The sequence below is a fragment of the Lepisosteus oculatus genome, chromosome 4 (genome assembly GCF_040954835.1).
Source record: "Lepisosteus oculatus isolate fLepOcu1 chromosome 4, fLepOcu1.hap2, whole genome shotgun sequence".
NCBI classification, from domain to species: Eukaryota; Metazoa; Chordata; class Actinopteri; order Semionotiformes; family Lepisosteidae; genus Lepisosteus; species Lepisosteus oculatus.
This window is the reverse complement of record NC_090699.1, coordinates 30,879,816-30,903,404: the sequence shown is the minus strand read 5'-3', so window position 1 is coordinate 30,903,404 and position 23,589 is coordinate 30,879,816. Positions and strand designations below refer to the sequence as shown.

At 38.3% G+C, this 23,589-nt stretch overlaps 1 protein-coding gene across 1 annotated transcript; it reads left to right on the top strand.

Moving 5' to 3' along the window:
- Positions 1–5,246: 5,246 nt before the first annotated feature.
- On the top strand, positions 5,247–23,525 carry tacr2 (tachykinin receptor 2). Its single transcript, XM_006630572.3, has 5 exons — positions 5,247–5,995; positions 17,103–17,297; positions 18,218–18,368; positions 19,443–19,639; positions 20,137–23,525. The coding sequence occupies exons 1-5, from the start codon at positions 5,589–5,591 to the stop codon at positions 20,324–20,326; spliced, it is 1,140 nt and encodes a 379-aa protein (XP_006630635.1). The 5' UTR covers positions 5,247–5,588; the 3' UTR covers positions 20,327–23,525.
- The last annotated feature ends 64 nt before the right edge of the window (positions 23,526–23,589 follow it).

The following is a 23,589-nucleotide window of genomic DNA, read 5'->3' as shown; positions in this document are numbered from 1 at the left end:
GGAATCCAAATAGAATGAATCCAAAAGACATGACAGACCTCCAAGATGAGGACAGAATATCAGTGAATTTCAAACATTGCTTGGTTTAACAGACCTAGAACTAAAGAAATTAGATGACTACAAAATAAACCAAGCATACAAAATCAAATCTAGGCTTTCAAACTCCAGTCATATCACTAGAAACAATGAGAAAACAAATCGCATATCACATTTGGAGGCAATGATGTGAGCATGCTTTCAATGAGGCTTCTGGAAGCTTTCATGCTGGCTGGCTTTTTGTTGTATTGTGATTTAATTGGTTAAAGTTTGCATTGCTACAGTACAATGCTCAGATTGCATTTTTTTAATATCCTGCAGCGAGCTCACTTAAGCAGCATTTGAGCCATAGTAAAATCTTGCAGGCAAATCACTTGACTCACTTCCCTTGAAAATGAGTGAACAATGAAGGGGTATATTTGTGGGTTGAAGCAGTAAGGTACAGTACGTACGGTGAAAGATATGAGGTTATCAAACAATTCCTGGATTCAGGAATTCATCTTTGACAGTGACCACATTTTGTGCAGCACAGGGTTGGCTCCAGTCACTGAGAAAATTGAATTCAATGTCCAGTCCACGTGGGATAAATTAGCTAATGAGTCCATGTGGCAAAATTGCTACTCGGCCCTGGTCCTGGGGCCCATCCAGTTAGCCTTACAGGTCACCCTGAATACTTAAGAACTAGGACCACTTGAAACTTATTGATCATTGAAGCATATGAGGTGCTCAGTTAAGGGGACTCTGATTTTTGAAGGCTGAAGGGTCTTCAGATTTTAACCCAAACGTTACTTACATTTCTTAATTTGAAAATAGTTCCAGGAATGTAGAAATTGGTGATTCAGTGTCTTCCTATAAAATATGCTGTATCAGCCTCTCAGGATCAGGATAGCAGACCCTTGCAGCATTGATACAAGTGATTAACTGGTGATGATCATGAACTGGGCTGGAAGGAGGATGGGATATTTGACATTTCTAAGACAAAACAAATAAGAAGATAAGACATCATCCAACAAAGTCCATAGTAAAATAACAATTAAATTGCTCCATATAAATGAAGAATTGTAACCTCCAGTGCATTCGATTACAGCATAAATTTCCACTTTGGAAGAGAATGGAGAATTAAGCCAAACTTCAAAGATCCTTAAGCACTAAAATTGTTTTTAAGTAATTAAGTTTCATTGGTTACTGTTAAAATTCTCCAAACAAGTTTATCTCAGTTTGAAATGGCAAAACTTGCTTTACCACAAAAATGATTAGAGAAATCATGTGAAAATGAAATATACCTACTAATATTTTTTATTAACCATTATTGTCTGTTACCTACTTTACATTTAGTAAAGTACATTATTGGATACTTGTAAATAAACATCAAATGTGTGCTTAGCAATACAGTATGTATATGTACTCATTTTCCATTTTGTTCTTTAATAACAACATTTTCCTCATTTGTAAGAGCTATATATATTGCCTGTATTATAATTTAAAAACTAAAAACTTTATTGTATGAGTTTCAAAATCTCATACAATTTTATAAACAAAGCATTTAACTTTTGTTAATTTACTGTATCTGCTACCATATGGTCAATTAAAGCCTATAATCTGTTAACAAAAAATAAAAAGTCAAACATTGTAACTTAAAATATCATAAAACAGACGTGTAACAGCCCATTTGTTAATACGAAGCAGTGCTCTGAAAATCAATTCTCGGGAGACATGAAGTGGTGAGCTGCAGGAAAACCTGTTTTTCAGGTCTGTGTCTAATTGCTGTTTTGTTATGTACAGGATCTGTTGCTCGGCCTCCAAGTTGTAGGAATGGCTTTGAAAGGTAAATTATTGGTAGGTAGGACTTAACAATGCTCATGCAGATTCAGAAGGATGACAAGATAGAATGTTTTTGCATAATGAATTTATGCGGCCAGAACACAGCATGACAAGGAGAACACACCCTCTCAGAAATCCCAAACATTGTAACCGTAATTGCTCATAACCGCAAGCCAAGGTGTTGTTCTTATAAACACAGGTAGGGGCAGCTAAGTTTGGAAAAATAAGAGCAGTACCAAAGCGTACAATTAAGTGTGTGACAGTGAAACTTGTGTTCAGTATTTTTAGTAATAACAAGGGAAATGATTGGAAAGCAATAAAGAATGGGACTCTGTTACTGCTATGTCGACTCCTGCAGAAATTATTCTCAGTCTTGATATAAGTTCTGGTGCTTGCGAAACTTTCACATTATTTTTAAAAAGGCTTGAAGCAAAAGCACTCAGACTGCATAATTTAAACCAATCAGGAGGGGTACGACTATGTCCATTTCTCAATTTGATATCGAGTTTCTGATCCCTGCTAGCCCCACTAACACATCCATGTGGTTCTGAACAAATGTTTACGTTATGTCTGAAAACAGACTGCCTGAATACAGCGGCAAACTAGCATGAACAGCAGACTTCAACCAATGTGTGGGTAGATATGACGGTTTTTCCTGAGAGAGGAGTCGTTTTGCAAATCACAACTTCCTAAAAGAGCTGCTACTCTGATAAAATCATCACACACCTTGTAGCTGCTCACTAGGTGTGTCAAGGGTGCATGCATTCAGGGAACTTGTGTCATATGCCCCACGGAAATCAAACCCAAAAGACCCTAGGATGCCATCTCCTCCTTTGTGCCTATGAGCCTGTGGTCATTGCGGTATTTAGAAAGCATGCATATTAACACCACAAATTTGGGCAGGACACCGAGGTTAAAATCCCTTTCACCTTTCTTGAAACAACCTGTGATTTCGTTTTGACCACAGAGAGTCTCATTCTGAATGATGACACCTTTTTTACAGTATAGTGTCCCCATTACTTTACTGGGGCATTTGGACCCACTCAGACCGCAGGGTGAGCGCCCCCTACAGGTCCTACTAACACCTCTTCCAGCAGCAACCTTAGCTTTCCTAGGCGGTCTCTCATCCTTTGGAGTCCTGGCTAAATTTCCTATTGGCCTTTACCAATTATCACCTCCTAATAATCCCCATCTATGAATTGTCTTGATCACCCTGTTCTCCTCCCCATTGATAGCTGATGTGTAGTGAGAGTTCTGGCACACTATGGCTGACATCGCATCATCCAGGTGGATGCTGCACATTGGAGGTGATGGGAGTCCCCATTACCTGTAAAGTGCTCTGAGACAAGTGTCCAGAAAAGTGCTATATAAGTGTAAGCAATTGTTGATATTTTGCATGTACTGGCCAGGCTCACACCTGCTTCGCTTCATTGGGTTGCCAGTTATGTGTTGCAGGATGATACAGTAACACCATTTTCCGGATGGAATTGTTCAAGAGTTTCATTATACTCAACACAAGCATTCTTAAAAAATGTCCTTAACTACACAAATTAAATGTTTATAACTTGGTCCATCAGTGTGTCATGGAAACAGAACAATATCTGATCCCGTAGATGAATGCAAGAAAAGTGGGTGGAATCTGATTTTGGAATGGTTAGGATTATATTTCGGTCTGGTACAAAAGTTCACATTGTTAGAAATTATAATAATCTTAGGGAAATGAACACCACTTTTTCTGGATGCTTACAAATGCTTTCTCCTGACAGACACAGACCTCTGAGAAACTGCATTTTAGAAAGCAAAGACTACGAAGAGTCGAAGAATATTATAACAGTGAAATTAGTTTTATGGAGAGTGGTAATTTGGTACTGAGCAGCCCACCTGCACCAATGTGATGTTTATGTTGACTCATTGATATCTACCACTAGATATTACAGTTAAACGACAGAGCAATCAAACAGTGTTCGGCCACCCTGTCAAAAGAGTAAAATTGTGATATGGAGGTGTAATACTGAAAGCCACAGTTCGCTGCTCAGATTTGGCTTCCAGTAAATAGATATTGCTGTTCCGGAAAGAGCTGTAAAAGGAGCACCCACAATAATTCTTTTTCGCCCCGAGCAAAAATATAAGTGTCATTGGATTAGAGTCGGCTACTCGGACTCATGAAATAAATGTCACAGTCATGATATACAGCTACTTAAACCTCAAACAGGAAAAAGGACAATAAATATGGCAGCTAAACGTAGATAAAATCATGGAGAAGAGAGGGAATGCAGCTGTTCACGTAATGCAGGTTTTTACAATAGTTTTCGTAAATCACGTCGAGGAAGATGTTTCACTGACTCTTGAAGCCTCTCGAAGAGACAGCTTGATAAGGTTCTTTAACCAAATACTGTAGCCGTTAGCAACCACGCAAGAACAAAGTCTCTTCTAACCTAGTGTTCTCTAAAATGTTCCGTTTTTAAAATTGCAACAACATAAAATAACTTTTTTACGTTAATCTTCAATGTCATTTAACATAGAACATTGTTGCCGCAATACAGAGCTCGAATTGTTCATTCCTTTACACAGAAAGTTAGTCCATTTGAAAGTTATTCCACGCTATTTTGTTTTTAATTTTACAACCTGGTTGACCTAATTTATGTGTTTGGGTGTTTACCGTTATTAACTTTACAATACACTTTAAATCCACACTAACAGAAGCTTTTCAAGTTTTTCATTATTGAAATCATTTTTTTTATATTCTTCCCTGATTATTTTTTTCTTTCAGGGTTCAGCGTATCTAATTAACAATTTTAATGAAATAGAACTTGCACGAGCTTTAAATCCTATGAGAATGTATTAGTCCATTGCGCAAGACGTTCTTACATGTGATGATGGCACTTAACCACGGTTTGGATTTTATTATTTTTTACATGCCTCTGATTTAAAGTATATGTCGCATTTTAAACCTCTGATATCCTTAGAAATACGTTTTTTAAAACTCGTTCTCAGGCGTTAATTTGGTTATCGAATGATAGTTCAATATTAATACATGCAGTACCGACACTCCAGCAATTTTACTGTGACATCGTGAATGTCTTCAAATGAGAAAGAATACTTGAATCCGTCACCGCCAGTTATAAGAAAGTGTGAAAGACAATTACCCGCACAGATGTTTAAGCAGCCTAAACAAACAGAAACAAAATCGATCTGTTATTATCTATTTGCTTAACAGACGCCTTCATGCAGGGTGACTTTCAGCGCCGGAGCTGCACACTAATGGCTCAGGGTGCCTTTTATTGTAATCTGTGAAATTCTCCTCCTCTTTGAGATCATATAGAAACGTCACTGTATCGACCCCACTCCTCCCAGATCGAGCAGGTTTAAATTCCAACAGTTACGATCACCAAACAAATGAGGAGATAAATTGCTGCCCAATAACACACTGATCGCCTTAGGCTCCAGTCTGGTTCAGCGCTAGAGAAGAAGTACGAGTTAAGTTTATCCATGTTGCTCTGAAGTAACCAGTTATTCCGTAGACCTGGCGAGTCTTCGCTGACATACGCTCTTGATCATGCAGTCTTTGGTGATGGCAAAACTGGAGTTTTAAGTTTCCTCGTTTACAGGAGAGATTGATATAAAAAATGACAGGCTATGAGGTTTCCAAACTACGCGTAATGGTATCGCCGTGAGGCTTAATTGCCAGTATAACAAAATCCGGATTTTAAGCGCTTTTGCCTAAATAAGTCATGGATACAACTTTGGCTCCTCTCATTTTCTCATCTCTGAATTCGTCATTCGAAAACGAAGACGATGGCAACTACACTGGCACCAACATTTTCGCCCAGCCGGGCTGGCAGGTCGCGCTGTGGGCGATCGCTTATGCCTTGATAGTGATAGTGTCGGTCATCGGCAATATCACTGTCATTTGGATCATCCTGGCTCACAAAAGAATGAGGACAGTTACTAACTATTTCATTGTGAACCTCGCGTTCTCAGACGCTTCTATGGCAGCTTTCAATACAGTTTTCAATTTGGTCTACGCCTTACACAACGACTGGTACTTCGGTCTAAGTTACTGCAGGTTCCATAACTTTTTTCCCATCACAGCTATTTTTTCAAGCATTTATTCCATGACAGCTATTGCCATTGACAGGTAAGCAATGTGAATACTTTTTCTTTTGTTTTCTAACGAGACTGATAAACACAGGTAGATACATATTCCGTGGCAGAGCACTAAATGCACCCTGCATAATTACAACGCATATAACATTGTACGCGACAAGAATGTTAAATGCAATAAAATACGGTACTCAGATGGAACAATTTTCTGAGATATTTCATCATTAACTTGTGTGTTGTTAATTTCACCACGTCTTTGTGTCAGACACCAGCCAGTATTACAGTTAACACTTAAAACAGCTTTAAACAGCATCTCTTTGAAATCAGTTTTCAGCCCAGAAGCAATCCGTTAAGGACGCACAGGGGATGAGGTGAAATAATAGAATGGGGCAACGTTTTGAGAGAAAAATAAAATTGCTGCAATGGACAATTAACCCACAAAGACTCATACACATAACAAACCTGAATATAATTAATAAATGCAATTAAGGACAACGCTATGGAAGACGTTATTTGGGGTTAATATTTAGACGTGTCGCAAATGCCCCGGTGCAAGACATTCGACGCCCTTGCGTGTAGCAGATGAAATCTTTAAGTATTTGAGGATACACCTCTAGCCTGTACCTGGGACTTAACCCTGAAGTCCTGGGTACTACGTTTAACGCGCATCGTTAAGGGCTTGCATGAAACGGTGACTGGGGATCATGCCAGTCCTTGATGCGAGGTTGATTATGACCGCTGAGTGTCACAGACGGTGGTCTGCTGCAGTTCATGACCGCTGAGAGTCAGAGACGGTGGTCTGCTGCAGTAAGTATATACAGTGGTTAGTCTACCTAGTCAGCGTCATCGGGCGGCTGGTAGACTTGCCCTTGCTTGCAATGTACAGTAAAGGCGCATATTAAAAAGCAAATAGGCTTTGCAACTCGGGCCGGCCAAGAAGTAGGCCTACTCTTAAAAATGTAGCCATGTAGATGTTTGTGATAATACTGTATATTAACAGGTGCCTCTATGTTGTGTGTGTGTGAAAAACAGTAACACAAAGTTTTTCTTCACATAGACATAACACATCATTTTTGCTCGTTATGTTAACACGAAAACAAACTATCCTTTTCAAAATTATAGCTCTTTACTGTAAACAAATTACCCTTCTAAACAGTTATTGTATACCTTTGTATTCGGTTACATTTGAACTAATTAAATTAATCAGAAGCAGGAGTGTGATAAAAAAAACACTGTTACCTGTTTACTTTGTCCAATACGCAGTGATCAAAGATTGGAATTAAAATGTTCAAAAAGTGGTTGATGTCTTCGCAATTCACACATTGATGAAGTCTCAGAACACAAGTATATCAACACTATCTCTTCAGAAACCAGAAATGCTTCTGCTGGTATGACAATGATTTCTTTTTACGATCAGGATAGTTTCTTCCATTTTTCAGAGTAAATGAAAATTCTGTACATGGCATGTAATGTATACATTTTGCGGAATCATGATAATTACCCAAATGTCTGATATGGACTTGTAATAAGCAAATTGTGATTTGGTTTTAAACACCAACTAAAAACAAATATGTTTTGCAACAGAGTTAGTTCCTTGTGTCGCACTTTTAAAATAAACTATTAATCGAGTTAATCATTAGAAAATATTTTAATTTCTGACAATACTGAGGTTTTAAAATGCTCTTGCAAAAACATTTATTCATGGGTATTAAATAAGTTGAGCACAAATTTAGCATGAAAGCAAAATTAACAAACTACAGGTTTTTATTATATTGTATTGTATGTTTTTATTATATTTTCATGTATTTGTCATTTCTACTTAGTTTTTTGCCTATGCTTGTATTTCTAAATAGCTGTCCCTCCTTGCCTGTATACAATATACCAGATATATAAATGACTCAGTGTTGTAGGCAGGTTATTTTCCAGATCAAAATGACACAGCCTGGTTTCTGAATACAAACAGGAATATTGTCAGGGAAATAAGCAAACAAAAAGGAATGTCGATATCAATTTTTCATGAACAAGAGTCTCTGTTAACACATAATGTCTGGCACAAATATTCTACAGAAACTAAACCTCCACAGTGTAAATTATGAATGTTTCCATTTTTAATTACCTCTGATGTGGAAATCTTTAATTGGTTTTAAGGAGTGTGTTTTACAAGGTACATGACTAGTAAATAGTTGTCCAATGATATACATACATAATATTGACACTAGCCTTCCTAAAGGGTACTTTTAATTCATGTTTGTAATAATGATAACAGTCACCACAAACAGTTAATAATAATAGCCAAATCCACACATATAGGAAAGTAACAGTTCCTCATTGTGTACATCCCTTCCATCAGCAGAATGGAAAAATGTTGTATTTTACATTAAGAATTTGCCTCAAGTCCACAGCATAAATCCAGATTCATACACAGTAGCCATCATAAGCATATGTTGTTTGGGAGCAGTACTGTGTTCCTGTGAACCCCTTATCCCCGAAGACCCCAGGTGTCCTATATCAGATACTGTGGTCTTAAAATGGAGAACAGGTGACTAGTGTATCCGTTCGATTCCTCACAACAGTTAGCACAAAGATGACTGGCTTGCGGAGACCAAGCTGCCATAGCGATGTCACTGACTCACCCTTCAGCGTTGGCCCTTCCTGTCGCTGTGAAGCACAGTTCGCCAGCTGCTGCACCGTGAGCTGGGGTCAGACTGTCATGAGACAGGTCCGTTGTGCCCAGCTGAGGGGGTGCTGCTGTAGTACTGCAGTAATCCCCCTCAGTAGGACAGGACCTGCAGGTGTCTGTAGTGGCTGTACTTGGCTGAGGAGCCAGAGGTGTGAAGCTGCCATCTGTGGGTTCATGGCTGAACACCTGTAAGTCAGAATCCCCCCTCATTTGTCACAATTAATCCCCTCTAGTGCATTTAAAAACCATAATATCTGATATGGGCCTGGGATACCCAAGATCCCTTGGCATATAGAGAACATTTGGTACAAGCTACTAAGATCCCATCTTAATATGAATTACTTGAGGGACGCATTATATTCACCTGTCTGCACTTTATTTAGAGTGTGAATTTGCTTTTTTATGTTTTCAGAACACGAGGAAGGCCAGAGAGAAGGGGAGGGCCTTCAGCCCATGAAGCCCATTTAGTTCCTATAGTCCCATAGCCTGTACTGTCTGTACTGGCAACGGGTTCCATCCTCCCCAGCTCTGACACTACCTTAAGACTCCCCCCTCTCTGAGAATAGACAGTGTAGTGTAGTCAATTAACCCTAACTGCTCGTATGTGGATATGGGAGAAAACTGTGGCACCTGGAAAAATCCGCACAGACATTGGGAAACGTACAAAACCACACTTAGTGGGGAACCAAAATTGATATTCAAACCCAGGGGTTTTGAAGCATTAATGCAAGCTATCAGTTCAATTCACCTATAACATATACTGTTGATTGCTTTATACCAAACACCAAACATAATTGATTATAGTAAGGTCACTGTTATTGTGGGGTAAAATCATTAGGCTTTGATCTACATATGTATTGTTTCTGTTATGGTTCCTGAATAATTATCAGCTCTTTCATTTTGAAAAAAAAGTAAACTATTGGCATTTCTGAGCATCTAGTTTCTAATCACAATTACTTTTTGTCTAGTGGTAAATCCCTGTCTGCAACATAGCAGTACACAGATACCTGGACATAAATAACCATGCAACATAATACATTTGATAACCATATATAAACTCTTAACTGGTAAGAGCTTATTTTCCCTGTAATACATATATTACAGTATGAATCAACCTTGTCTCACACTGCCCTCTATTGCAAGTACCATACTATACCTTTCTCTCATTAAACAATTTAAGGTGCTCATGTTCATAGGACTTTTTAAAGTAAAACATAGGACTTTTTGTTAAAAGTAACCTATGGTGGTCTTTATGTTACAGCATTGTTGTAACATAACATCTGTTGTAACATCTGTTCATTGCCTTATAACGTAAATCACAGTGTTAAAAGAAAATAATATATATAATATGACATTTACTAGGTTTCCACAGTTAAAAAAGGAATGAAAACCTGCAGGCATACTGACCCTTTCATACCAGGACTGGATATCACAGCTCTAGATTGAGACTTGTCATGCTAACTAATCAATGAGAAATAGCTTCTATATATATTTCTACAAAATGGTTCTGCATAGAGAAAACACAATTACTTTTTGCCTTGTGGTAAATTCCTCTATGCAACATAGCAACACACTTGTGTGTCATTTTTTGACTTAAAGAACCTTTATCTAATTGAACTAGTATGTTAGTATTTCAATTGTACTTCTAAGCAGAAACAGCAACAAAGAGCCACTCTACTAACAAAGCAAACTACATGGGCCGTGGTTCCTAACAAGCTTGCGACAGTGATGGGCACAGAATCGGCATGTTGGATGAGCACAGTTGGGGCCTGGAATATGCCCCCTTGCTGGTAATGTATGTCCCTGGAGCTCAAACACTAAAGAGTGACCCTTTGTGCCACTTTGCTCAGTCGACACATCCTATATTACAAAATGTAAAACAATTACACTGGAAAACACTCATCCTTGTGAGTTACTAACGTCACAAGGTCTGAATAGATACAAAGGGATTTTTAACAGCACATGCAGTGAAAGCAACATATGCAATAAAGGTCTAATAAGCCACGAAGAAAGTAAAAAATGATAAAATCATGCTTGACTGCTCTCTAATTCTCTACAAAATGCTACCCAATGAACGCTCTTCGACATACTTAAAGAAACACTTGGTTTATTTACTGCATTATTTTTAGCAGGGTTCGCCTATTGTTTTCACAGGAACGTTCGCAATCCGTGCCACTGATAACATTTTTCACACTTAAGTGTAAAATCAAACATTTTGGACAAATGGCAGTTGCTAAGAGACCAAAGTAAGATATTCTCTCACTTCAGCCCTTTTGGAGAGATGAATACGGATTTGTTTAACATAAGGACCGTGCTGCTTTTGCTCTAAGTTGTATCCTGAACTGCAATATGAAAATGAGTTGCAAAATTAACGTTTGTGGTTGACATCACCATGTATATATGAATGAACTCTGTCGACAAGGTGCAATGAACTCATTTTCCGCTATTTCCGTCATTTTAATGAACTTTCAAAACCCATGTTGTTGAGTTCGGAGCGTACATGCGGGAACAGGCCACATAATTTTCTGTCAGGTTTCAGGATTTCCAGCTTTTTGGTCCGATGTGTTCTTTCTGTTTAAACATGGCTGCTTCGATAGTAACGCCGATAACTATATAATTACTATAATGATAATCATATTTTAAAGTTAATTTTTTATTAATAAGAATGTAAGTAGGGCTATTATTGACATTAAAAAGATATCAATGGCAAGCAAATGCCTACAAAGGTGCATGAGCTAACTCTTGGTTCGCCCCTTTTGAAATCTTTCTGACCCCTCTAATCTTACTTACACATCAACTTGTGAAATTTAGTTTAAGGGTTTTTTTGTGTGTGGATTTAAAAGGATTCCTGGGTGAGGCGGGTACCGTTTACAGATTATTCATTCGGGAGGCTCTGATACAGCTAAAACCATAAGCTTCTTTAAAGGCCACAGTGCATTCAGTAACCCAACAATGTGATCTTTTCTTAAACACTGTATCACGTCGATGTTTGATACCTACAGGTGTACAGGTGTACAGGTGATGCATGAAGCTGTATCATTTGAATATGCAGAAATGCAGTCTATTTGTTAATTAAAGACAAATTTCTTTGGACCTTCCAGGCAATTATTCATATAGCAAAATGTTAAAATACTAAAAGTGTCTGAATATCAGACATGGACTAAAATTGCTTTAGAAGTGGGAAATCAGCAACATTGAATATTTTTATTTCTGAGTACCCTTTATAATTGAGGTAAAGAAAAGTTGATAAAATGAGCAAAAATAAATGATCTGTTCTTAGCTGGCATGTTTTTGTCTTCTGGAATAATAATAATCATCTAGGATTATCTTTCATAGTAAATACTGTAAATTAATAGTGGAACAAAAGCAATATCATCTTTCACTTCACATCCTTCTAAAAGTTCTTAATAGTTTTCTTTTCTGCACAATCACTACCAAAACAAATGTCAAATGTCACTTTCATGAAAATGACATATTTATCTCTGGGCTCAATTCTAAGTCAGTAGACATGCTCAGATCAATTCTATAAATCTAAATCTCTTTCCAGATGGTCATGTAAGTAATTTATGAGTGCCAGCTTGGCTTGTTTAAATTGCTTTTGTGGGTGTGTGCAGTACTGTCACTTCTCCAAGATCTAACTATGGATTAGTAAAGACAATAGGATTCATTACCAGTCATGACAGCTGCAGTCTGTCAGCACTTAGGAGGACGGAGTTTCTGAACATTCAGTAGACATGTTCACATTGATAAAGCTGAAAACACTGTTTCACATAAAGTAGCTTGTCTCTGGTACTTCGTTGCTAAACAGCCGTAACCCAATTGCACAGTTTAAAAAAAAAAACTATGACTTTGTTATCAGCTATTCCTCTGTCTAATGTAGCTCCCTACCAGTACCAGGAATGCTTTGGGTAGGCCTTGCTGATCCAGCATTGCATTGCTGGAATACAAGACAACCCTTACCAGCAAATATGGGCACAACTGCTGATCGAAGAGCATCGTCAGTAAAGCACCGGGCTGTTTAACCTCAGCCTCATCCTTGTCCGTTGTTTAGAAAGACTGTACGCAAAGCACAATGGCAAATTTCTGTATTACACTGGTAGCTTTGTACCAGTCACAATGTCATATTTGTTATCTCTTTCACAAGTAAACTCACAACCACACATCCCTTATTATATCCCACATATGCAGTATGTTGTTAATGAGGAGAATGAGAACTAGACATGAGCTTTTTTATTTCCGACAGACCTATCATGAGTGTGGCATGATACTGTATATAATCCAAGTCAATGTACAGTATATACACCCATGTTGTTTATATCTGACCTATGTACAGTGTATTCAGACAAGAATGTTTCTTGCCAATTTCTAAGTTGAGAGAGAAAGAAATTCAGTTGAACAAGTTCAGTTGAGTACTCTTCTTGTGAAATGCCAAAAGACGAGCACAGGTTTGTCTGACACACATGCAGCCGACGATGTTTTTGTTTTTTTGTAGATGATCAATATTCAATTTACAATTGACACATTTTTTCTAGCCACCAATCGTTTTTTTTATAAATACATAAAGATTTCAGTTTTAATCTAAGAACTAATGCAATCACGCTCCTTCCTCAAGGCATCAAAATTACCTTGAAGAAATTCTATCCATCCTAATGAGGTTGTTTAATGATCGAGAAAAGAGAGTAATCCTGAGGAAGAATCTGCTAGGTCGTTTGTACACAATCATGAGTCTCCGAGAGTAAAAGTCCTCAACTGCATAAACCTTTTCACTTCTATTGAAGGGAATTTGAAGTTAATCTGAAATACGTATAGTATTTCTGGACAATTAAAAGTACTTGTAAGAGTGACTTCCTCCTACTTCCTCGGGTTCCTCAAATCAAATAAAAGATCTAATTTCATAAAATAAGAATATCTACAATGATTCGGATATTAAAAGAGTGCGGTTTTCTGTTCAGAACTGTATAAAGACAGGGATATTCGTTTTTTAATGAGAAGGGGAGACCACAGCATGGTGGGAAACAATGAATTAGCAAACAACCTTGTTCATACCTGATTACAGTCAATCGTTTTCTTATCTGGGGTTTTATGTGCCGATATGACTGAGAGCCTAATGGGCTTTGAAGGAGTTACAAAGCAAAGTTGATACTGTCAGACTTATTATCAAGGTATGTATTTCCATTTTATTGGCAGTGTTCTATTAACCTCAACACCCAGGTTTCCTGTTACTTAAGTCAGTTACTTTGATACTGTACTATGCAGTGGTATTACAATTCTTACAGTTTAATTCTAGATAAATTATCTTTGCAGAAAGGTAAAAAAAAACCCTCTGTGCTCATTTTTGCCTGCACTGTCATAGCATTAATAAAACTGCAATTTTTTTGTCTTTTGTAATTGTCTACTATAGAAAGCTGGCAAACTACTAGGGAACCAAAGTAAATTTAATCAATGAGGCTGCGCATGTCACCAAAACAACAAATTTATAGCTGTGTTAGACACTCGACAGCACCCAAGAATGCGCTTTCAGATTTACCTCTTCTCTGATAATTCCCCTCTTTCTGGACTGGCAGTCCTCACATCTATATCCCTCTGTTGCTGTATATCGTTGACATGAGTTGGGGTGTCTGAAAGTGCCGTGTGATTGTCATTCGTAAATGACAGGGTGTGTGCTGTGTAAGTATGCTATAAAGAATTATATACATACTTGATATAATAAGTGGAATATTGAATGACGCTTCAATACTGTAACATTACCCACTATATGCTGTCTTACCTTGGGCCATGTGATATGTTGTACTTGAGAACAGACCAGTGTTTAAGTTGCAGATCAAAAGCTCATGTTCCTTAAAGAGTGGAGTCTAAAGAATCATATCAGTCCTTGATAAGGTGTGTGATCAAAGCTGGACATTTGTAGTATGGTACATTTGATAAACCACAATAGTAAAGTAGTACAAAAGTAGTTTGTTATCAGCATAAATGACAATGGAACGTTTCATAAAGGCTCCTTAGTCAACAATTTGGGGACAATAGCGGTCTTTACAGCAGCTCAACTTTACCAGAATAAAGTCGCATGTGTATGCATCACCTGCTTTTATACACTATCTTGCACTTTTGTGAAATGCAATCTAGATGCAGCTGAATATCCAATATAGGACAAGACTACTTTATGTTTGTCTTTTAGGTATTGCAAATATAATTGTTCCAAAATTTTCCAGAGACATTGTTGAATGACATCACCATAACCAGTTCGTCAACTAAATTTTAATTGATCATTTTCAGATAATACACTCCCTAAAATTTTAGATGTAGTGCATTCAATGCAAAACAATATTATGTTTGAATTTGAAAAAAAAGTGAATGGAGTTAAAAGCAACTGGAAAGGTTTGTGACAATACATACTATCTCAACTTGCTTCATTAAAACCTACAGTACCATCCTAACTGTGGCTAAGAAAGATATGCAGAAGAAAAATATCCAGGAAAAGAGCTGAAATGGAACTTATGAGAACTCATAAAATCCTCTTGGTAATGTTGTGTTTAATAGCAGACTCACTCTCCAACATTGCCTGCCTGCTTTCACTAACAAGAATGGGAAATGAAGGGGGCAGGCTGGAAGGAGAAAAAGTAAAGTAACCCTGCTCTGCCATTACCGAAACAGGACAGGGTTACAGTTAAACAAAGATCAATACCCAGATTTAATAGTTTCCACAATCCTAAATCAGAGAAACTAAAGGAGCAGATACACAAAGTGTTAAGACTTCTACTTTCAAGTCTTTGTCCAATGGCAGTTTACTTTCCCCATTCACTCACTCTCAGTTTGACATGAGTGCACTGGAACGTTTTATTTGGGAGCACTTCATTAAATTTCTGTTTGTATGATTATTCACAGTTCTTATTTTTAACAGTCATCAAAATAAAAAATAACATATTGTGATGTTGGGGTCTATCTCATTACAAATCCTAAAAGTAAAGCCCTAATAGCTTAACAGCAAAAAAAGGAGCATTTTTAATGGAGGCAAACATAGCTGGAATTTGGTTTCTGCGGGTGTTTTCAGATAGAAATCTTCTATCTGACGTGAAGCTAACAAGCATAGATGCATTGAGGATAAACACTTTACTTTTTTACCTTACAAAAGGGATACATATCAAAATACAGATCTCCCTAATTTCCAAGGAAATAAACAGATACACAAGATTAAGATCGCTGCACTGAAAAGCAAGCTATTGATTTTTGGCTGATCTTATATTGACTTTTGATTGTCTTGTCTAAGTGGAATTGGAAATGGTCCTTTAAGGCAACATAAGATAAAAAGGAGAATTCTTTGGGTATTTTTTTACTAAGTAGATACATTTTACTTCTTTCTTTATTAAAAATTAATCTTTTTCAATGGTTTTGCTCTCTCATACAACTTTACTAATTCACTGCAAAAAGCAAAACTTTTTTGAACACTTCAGGCAGTATACAGTATATAAGTATATAAAATGATGTTTAACGTTAATCTAAAAAATGTTCCAAAACCCCATTAATTGAAAAGGAAATACCATTATTTGTGCATACTGTATAGGTTTTCAGAAGAATAAAACATGTGGATATTGCTTAAAATATTTTGATTAATTGATCATTCAAGTGTGATACCCTTGAGTGACCTTTACTGTTATTTAACCTCTAAATCATTTTGTAAGTAAAGAGAGGGTTGTTTGGGTACTTGTGATGAGCTTAATTAATTTGTTGAATCTTGGAGAACATCAAGAAAAAGAACAAAGTGGCCCACTTACCAAGAGAACAAGATCTGTGTGCCACTGGCTCAGCCCCTCAGGTAGTCTCAGCAGCAGTGGTGATGAATCAAGGTTCTGTCTGGGCCATCCTGATGTATAAACAGCAAGTGTGATACAGAGTTTCCATACGGTAGAGCAATTGTTGTCTACAGCAGACCAATTGATGCAGATGTGCCAGTCTGGTGTTTCTTGGAAGTTGTGTCTGGTTGCTGCAGAGCATCTACTTGTAGTGAGTGATAGCAGCCTGTTTGCACTGTGCTACATTGATCAAGTCCTGGGACCTCACTTGCTGCTCTCCCTGACATGACATCATTCCTGCAGGACACTTGTCCTCATGCTGCTCATGTAATAAGATATTTAATGTGAGATAGGAATGTGGCAATTAAACCTGGTTTCTCCACCCAGCAGACATGAGCTCCATTAACATTTGTAGGATGAGCTGGGATGACACCTGGCTCATAGAACAGGCACATGATGAAATTGACCTGATATGCTGTCAGTCTGTGACCTGTGATACATTTGCATGTCAATGTACTGTCTACTGTAAGTTCACAGACAATAGAACGGGGTGGAAAAAAATTATCTCTGTAATTTTGTTGGAGATATAAGTGTTTATTATTATTACATTCATTTGAAAGGCCGGTTTGAGTCCAACATGGAATTCTAAAGTGGCTTTTGGTTTTCTCTCGTAGGTATATGGCTATTATCCACCCTTTGAAACCCAGGCTGTCCTCCACCACCACGAAGATAGCCATTGCTGTCATATGGGTAGTAGCCTTTGCTTTGGCATTCCCACAGTGCTTCTACTCCAAAACAATATTTTCTCCCCCGCGGACTATCTGCCTGGTGGATTGGCCTGGCGAGTATGGGGGCAACCATCAGCTTGCGTGAGTGTCTGGGATTCAAACCTTCCGCCCCGAGCTCTGCCACTTCACATGGGGGTCTATTCTGCACGGCGAGAGAGTCAATGGCCAGTGAATGGGAGGGAAATGTTTTTCACCAGACTCTGTTAAAAAATGTCTACTTGTGCAGCTCTGTCAAAGTCTTTTGCTTAACAACACTGTCAGGTCTAAGATTCCAGTCTAAGGCTTGTTCAATCCCATGCATGGAGGCCTGCAGTCCAGCAGGCTTTATGGGGCTTTTTACATCTTCAACACCTCAAGAAAACTGTGAAACTGATTGATTTAGTGGAATTAAGCAGATTAGAATGGAACTGAAGTGAAAAGCTCCACAGACTTTCCCGGAAATTGGATTTGGTTATCATCAATTTAGAAATACATAATATTTGTGTATTTTGCGCATACACATGCTAACCCATCATCCCATTACATATCTCTCATCTAGAAGTAAAATGGTGCTCAGTAATGTGAATCCCCCTTATTAATGTCATCAACATTGACTGCTGCTCTTATAGTCAGATAAGGTGTGCCTTAAAGATGTATCCAGACCCTGGAAATATGTGGAAAAGAATGCTGTCAATGTAACGTATTGAAGTAAAAAGGTTTTAGAAAATGTTTAGATTATTTTGGAAATCACCTTGATTCTCACTGCATATTAAAGGAGACTGAATACTGAAGTAAAAGGTTAAGTCCTAATTTACCATATAAACTTAATTTATAACAGGCAAACTGGTTGGTTCTTTGCCTGTTCAGCTACAAGTTGAAAAAACAATATAGATCCAGGTATTTTAAAAGCTGATTGAGATCTGTAGCAAGTTAATGACTAATTCTGAAAACAAGCAAGAAATGCTACAGCTTGAATTTCTCCACAATGACGAGAAGTGCTGAAGGAGGTTGTCTTGTCTCAGGTATCAGATCGCTGTGATTATCCTGATCTACCTGCTGCCCCTGCTGGAGATGCTGGTGACTTACAGTATTGTAGGGATGACCCTCTGGGGCAGCGAGATCCCTGGCGAGGCCTCGGATCACTACCAGAACCAGATGCAAGCCAAGCGAAAGGTAAGTGGCAGATCCACTAGCGACCAAACCTGGAAGTCACTGGAGCTAAATCACCTATAAAATGCTCTGACTAATAAGAATATTGAAATGGGACGTCTTCTGCATAACAAAGAGAAGACAACAAGGGGACCCTAACCCAAACCTTAATTATAAAACTCAGGGAAATGCAAAATCCGACTCAACTTTTACTGTGCTCAAGTCCTGTTTGGTGATTACATTTTAAAGGACCTGATTGTAATGTTCAAAACCCTCCAAGACGTAGACAAAGTCAACCCTCTGGCCACCTCAACACAAACACATACTGGAGAATGCAACTGAGATGTAAGGGGACGTGCATCGAAGACCGCAAGCAGGAGGTCTTTTCTTTACACCGAGTGTGGTGGGAGTCTGGGACAAGCTACCCACTCAGAGTGTTGGAGCCCGTTCCCTGGCTTTTCCATGAGGTCCTCGGATTGATGAACAACTAAGAACAAAAAAGCATGTGTCTGAATGGGCTCCTCTCCTCTGTGACGATTCTTTCAACATTTGTAGCTTTTATCCTCATCTCCCCCACTATTAGGGATGCAAGAACTGATTGTAACTCTTGCTATCAAAGCCAAGAGAAAATGGTCCTAGTCCTTGATCTAAAGAACCTCTATGATCAGATATGTACTACCCTAAGCACACATACATTTTAATGAATTTAGTTAAAAACTCTACAGAGTTCCTACATGTTATCCTATCAGTATTACATCCTAACATCCTAACAGGATAACTATTAGGATGTTATCCTAACAGGAACTTCTTTGGTCATTTTTGGTGCCATCCCCAAAACCAGTGATGACACTTGCATCACTTAGAGAAGACCAATAGTCAGTTATTAGCTGATTAAATCTTACAAATGTAAACTTCCTGATACATATGTGGAACTTGAAACTCTGAATGTCCCTTATTCCAGAAATCCTTATCAGCAGCATTGATTTGAATAGGAACGTAGTTAAATTTCAAAGGGCCTTTAAAAATAGAGGAGCCATCAAATTATAAATCCTTTTTTTTTCTCAGGTTAAGCCCATAGCAATGCGCTCTCTCTTTCAGGTTGTGAAAATGATGATTGTTGTCGTGGTGACCTTTGCAATGTGCTGGCTGCCCTTCCACTTGTACTTCATCCTGGGAAGCTTCATTGAAGACATCTACAAGCAGAAATACATCCAGCAAGTCTATCTGGCCATCTTCTGGCTGGCCATGAGCTCCACCATGTACAACCCTATTATCTACTGCTGCCTGAACCAAAGGTGCAGGAAACTTGTACAGGATGTCACACTGCAGACATAAGACACGCTAACCCATCATCCCATTACATGTCTCTTATCTAGAACTAAGATGGTACCCGGTAAGGTGAATGCTAGGACAGATGTCTTCACATAAGGACCCTTAATTAATGAGGACCTTATAGTGGATTGAAAAAAACTGGTATCAAATTTTCTGGAAGAAAAGAAACTCAAATTGATTGCAGGCATTCACTGTCTGGGAATCATACTTTTTCACTTGATGAATTGAATTTCCATGTTTTAGAATTGCATTTATTTGGAGATATTTTTAGGTTCTTTGACTGTCTAGAGAATTTAATAATCTGTGTTCTTTATTTTATTATTAATCATGCTAGAAACAAACAACTATAGAAATGTAATTGTATTCACTTGTAATTACAAAAGCAATACATATACTGTAGTTAACAACCTAAAAATGGAAAACAATTGCCGAACATTTGACCCAACATCTCTTCCTCCAGATTCCGGTCGGGATTCCGGAGAGCATTCCGATGGTGCCCCTTTGTCAAGATATCCGAGGAAGATGAAATGGAGTTACGAAACACCCGTACGCTTCGTCTGACTCGCAGTTACCGCACCGAAACTTCCACTGTGGTCAACCACAACTCTGCTGATCAGGAAGAGACTACAGCCAAGCTCATCAAGGCTTAAGCGGCTCCTACCCAGCGCCAGAAACTGCGAAACAGGAGAGTCCAAGCCTGGGAATGAGAAACGAATTTCTGTGAAGGCGTGTTGTCTGTTCCTTAAAGTATTTGGAAAGGTGCCTGTAGGGTAGAAGTGTCTGGAGAGGCTTCTGCTACCCCCCAGCAGTTAAAAAAACGCTCCTTGACTTTTCACTGTGTCTTCTGAAGTCATCACATCATAATGCAACAGGAAAAGAAAACAGAAGATAAAAGTTCTCACTCACTCGGTGATAAACTTATTTGAAACATCTCTGGTGTGCTCTGGGGACATTCCTACACAAACCACTCCAAGCACAGCTGCTTTTAAGGTCCAGGAGGCTTCCTGGCCTTTTTGTGTAAAAGATTTAGACCACCCATATAAAATGAGACGTAGATCTTCTTTGACAAGTCACTCAATAACTTTTAATACTACTTCTTCCCCCAGGAAACTGTGATAAAAACCTTACCTGACCCTCAACGTCCAATGACCGCAGTCACAACATACACTTACTCAACAGCAAATGCCTTTATTAAATCTATGTGAGAATGCACACCTTTCTATCAAACAATAAGCCAATAATCAATAGTGAATATGGGTGCAACTATTTACACAGATTATTTTTTTACCGATGTCTTCAAGGCCATCTGTGACGGGCTCTAGTGGCATGTTTATGGCTGTTACATCCAGTCCGTAGGACAGCCTGGCACATTAACTTAACAAGGAATTCAAAGTTTATGTAGAATGACTGTAAATAGATATGTTAATGTAAATTTCTTGAAATACAAAATTAATGTACGACTTTTCTTTGCATTTGAAATTCTCGCTAAGCCTGCCCCAGAAAAAAAACAAAGTTCTGAAACAGGTTTCCACAATTGATGAATCAGGGTTTGTGAGATTTAGAAAACTACAGAACAAATCGTGGCAGAGTAATAGAAGAGAGAAATACAATAGCAGAAAAGAAACCGAATAACAGAAGAGAGAAATAAAGAACAGACCTGATGTTGAGGGCAGCTAGCTAGCAATGTTGCCTCGCAGTGCTGGGGCTCTGGGTTCAGCTTTGGACCTGAGGTGCTGTCTGTGTGGAGTTTGTATGTTCTCCCTGCATATGCATGGGTTTCCTCCAGGTGCTCAGGCTTCTGGGAAAATTGTCCCTGGTGTGAATGTGTGCGTGTCTGTGTCTGTGTGTGCCCTTTGATGGACAGGTGTCCTATCCAGGGTGTAGCCTGCCTTGCACCAGTGTCTTGCTGGGATAGGCTCCAGCTCCCCATGACCCAGTACTGGATAAAGTGGTTAGAAAATGGATGGATGGACTTCATGTAGCAAAACTGAAATCCCACTTGAAGTTAAACCCCTGCGGTGCTCCGAAGAGTACCAGGCGGAGCAGAAAAACTGTTCCACATCCTTGGCAACATAATGTACAGTGTCCTGGCTTGCATACCTGTCCATCTTCTTGATCTGTACCTGTATCACCCAGCATAGCTGGAAAACAATAGACCCACTCTGTCTGGAAAGAACCTGCAGTGAAGCAGCACTGTACATTTCTGGAATGAAAGAACATATATATAGTACATACTGTAATTACACACATGTATAGTACATAAACTGAAAAGGCAAACCCAAGATGAGAATAAAACAAATGTGAAGTCTTAAGCTTCAGCTTTGCGCACACAGTGTGTGCTGAAGTATTCCATCATCAAAGTGGATGTTATATAGAGTATGTTTATATTCCCTCATGAAGCAAACCATGGAGTCTCAACACACCCTCCATTCACACCTCCCGATTCTGTCATTAATGGTATCTGATACTGAGAGCCTGACGTAACTTTGCATTTCAGCGGGGCTCCGTGAAGTCATTGTTAAATAGCTGAGCATGAAAGAAAGGACCTGCAGACTGGTAACGCTAGCACAATCCAGGTGTTCAGATGCGGAATTTGGATTTCAAAATGATTTTTTTAAATCCAAAAGAAATAGATTTTTCAAAGGAAACCTCTATATGGTCTATATGTTGTGTTCTGGTCTTCAAACATTGGTTAAATGATACATAGAAAACAGGACTGATTTACATTATCCCCTGACAATGGCATTTGGAAATCCTGGTACTATGGAAGGGGCCTCCTACTAGGCCATCAATGCCACTTAAAACAGCAACCTCATTTTTCCTCAGAAGTTTCCAAGGCAACACTAACCGGACAAGATGAGATTGCAATTAAGTATATGTGCTGCTGAAGCCAGCACATCGTGATAATTCTGCTGCCATATCTACTGGGTCTTGTACCTTCAAAGATTCTTCTTTTGTTAACTATGAAAAATCCATAAAAAGATTCCTGAAATTGTGGTATTTAGAGAATATCAGACTTCCTTTCTGTTTCAAGTAGGGGTGAAGGCCTTCTATTTTAACACAGAAATTTCCTATTAATCTGATAATGTAAAGATGTAATTTGTGTAGCTATTGTTATTATCACCATTGTGCCATTTGGTCTCTGCTGTATTATTTAGATATAATATGCGAAACAGCAGGAATGGAGGATGAAAGGCAGCCAACAAGAAATAACTGTAAAAAACCAGCAGAGAATCCGTTTATCAGTTTTTTCCTACAAGTACTTCCTGTACTTGTCATGGCTTTGAAACTGTTGATTATACCGCACAAAACCATATGATCACATTTCTTCATTTTTAATGTTTAAGTGTATTTTACAATGTTAGAAGATGGCCATAATGAGCCCGAATTCCCAATATTGATACATCAAGCTCCAGACTGTGTTTTGCTGGTAGTACTTTCACATGAGAAAAAAAAAACATTTTATCGTTAACAGCAAAATGTTCTGTACATTTAGTTAATATGGTGCACTATAGTTGCTGTATCTCTCACAGTTATCTAACAGCTTTTTTTTTGTTCTGTGGAAGAAAGACAGTATTGGAATTGTGGAATATTCTGTGTTTATTACCCTTACTTCTAATCGTATTTAGAAAAAGATGGAGAAGGTGTTTGTTCTTGATGTGTGCATCATTTAAATATTAATCCACATAATCAAGGGTTACGTGTAATGCAGAGGATGTCTGAATATGTGTCTACGAAAGCTGTAGAAACCAAAGGTACGTTGTTATAATGTTTACATTTTGTGGAAGATGTGGGTCTAATGGCATCATTACTGTGAAACCAGTAAAAATAAACATATTTTTCCTTGAAGACATCACCTCAAATAGATACAGAGTTTAGAAACATTTCACTTGAAATTGCAGCACAACGTTAA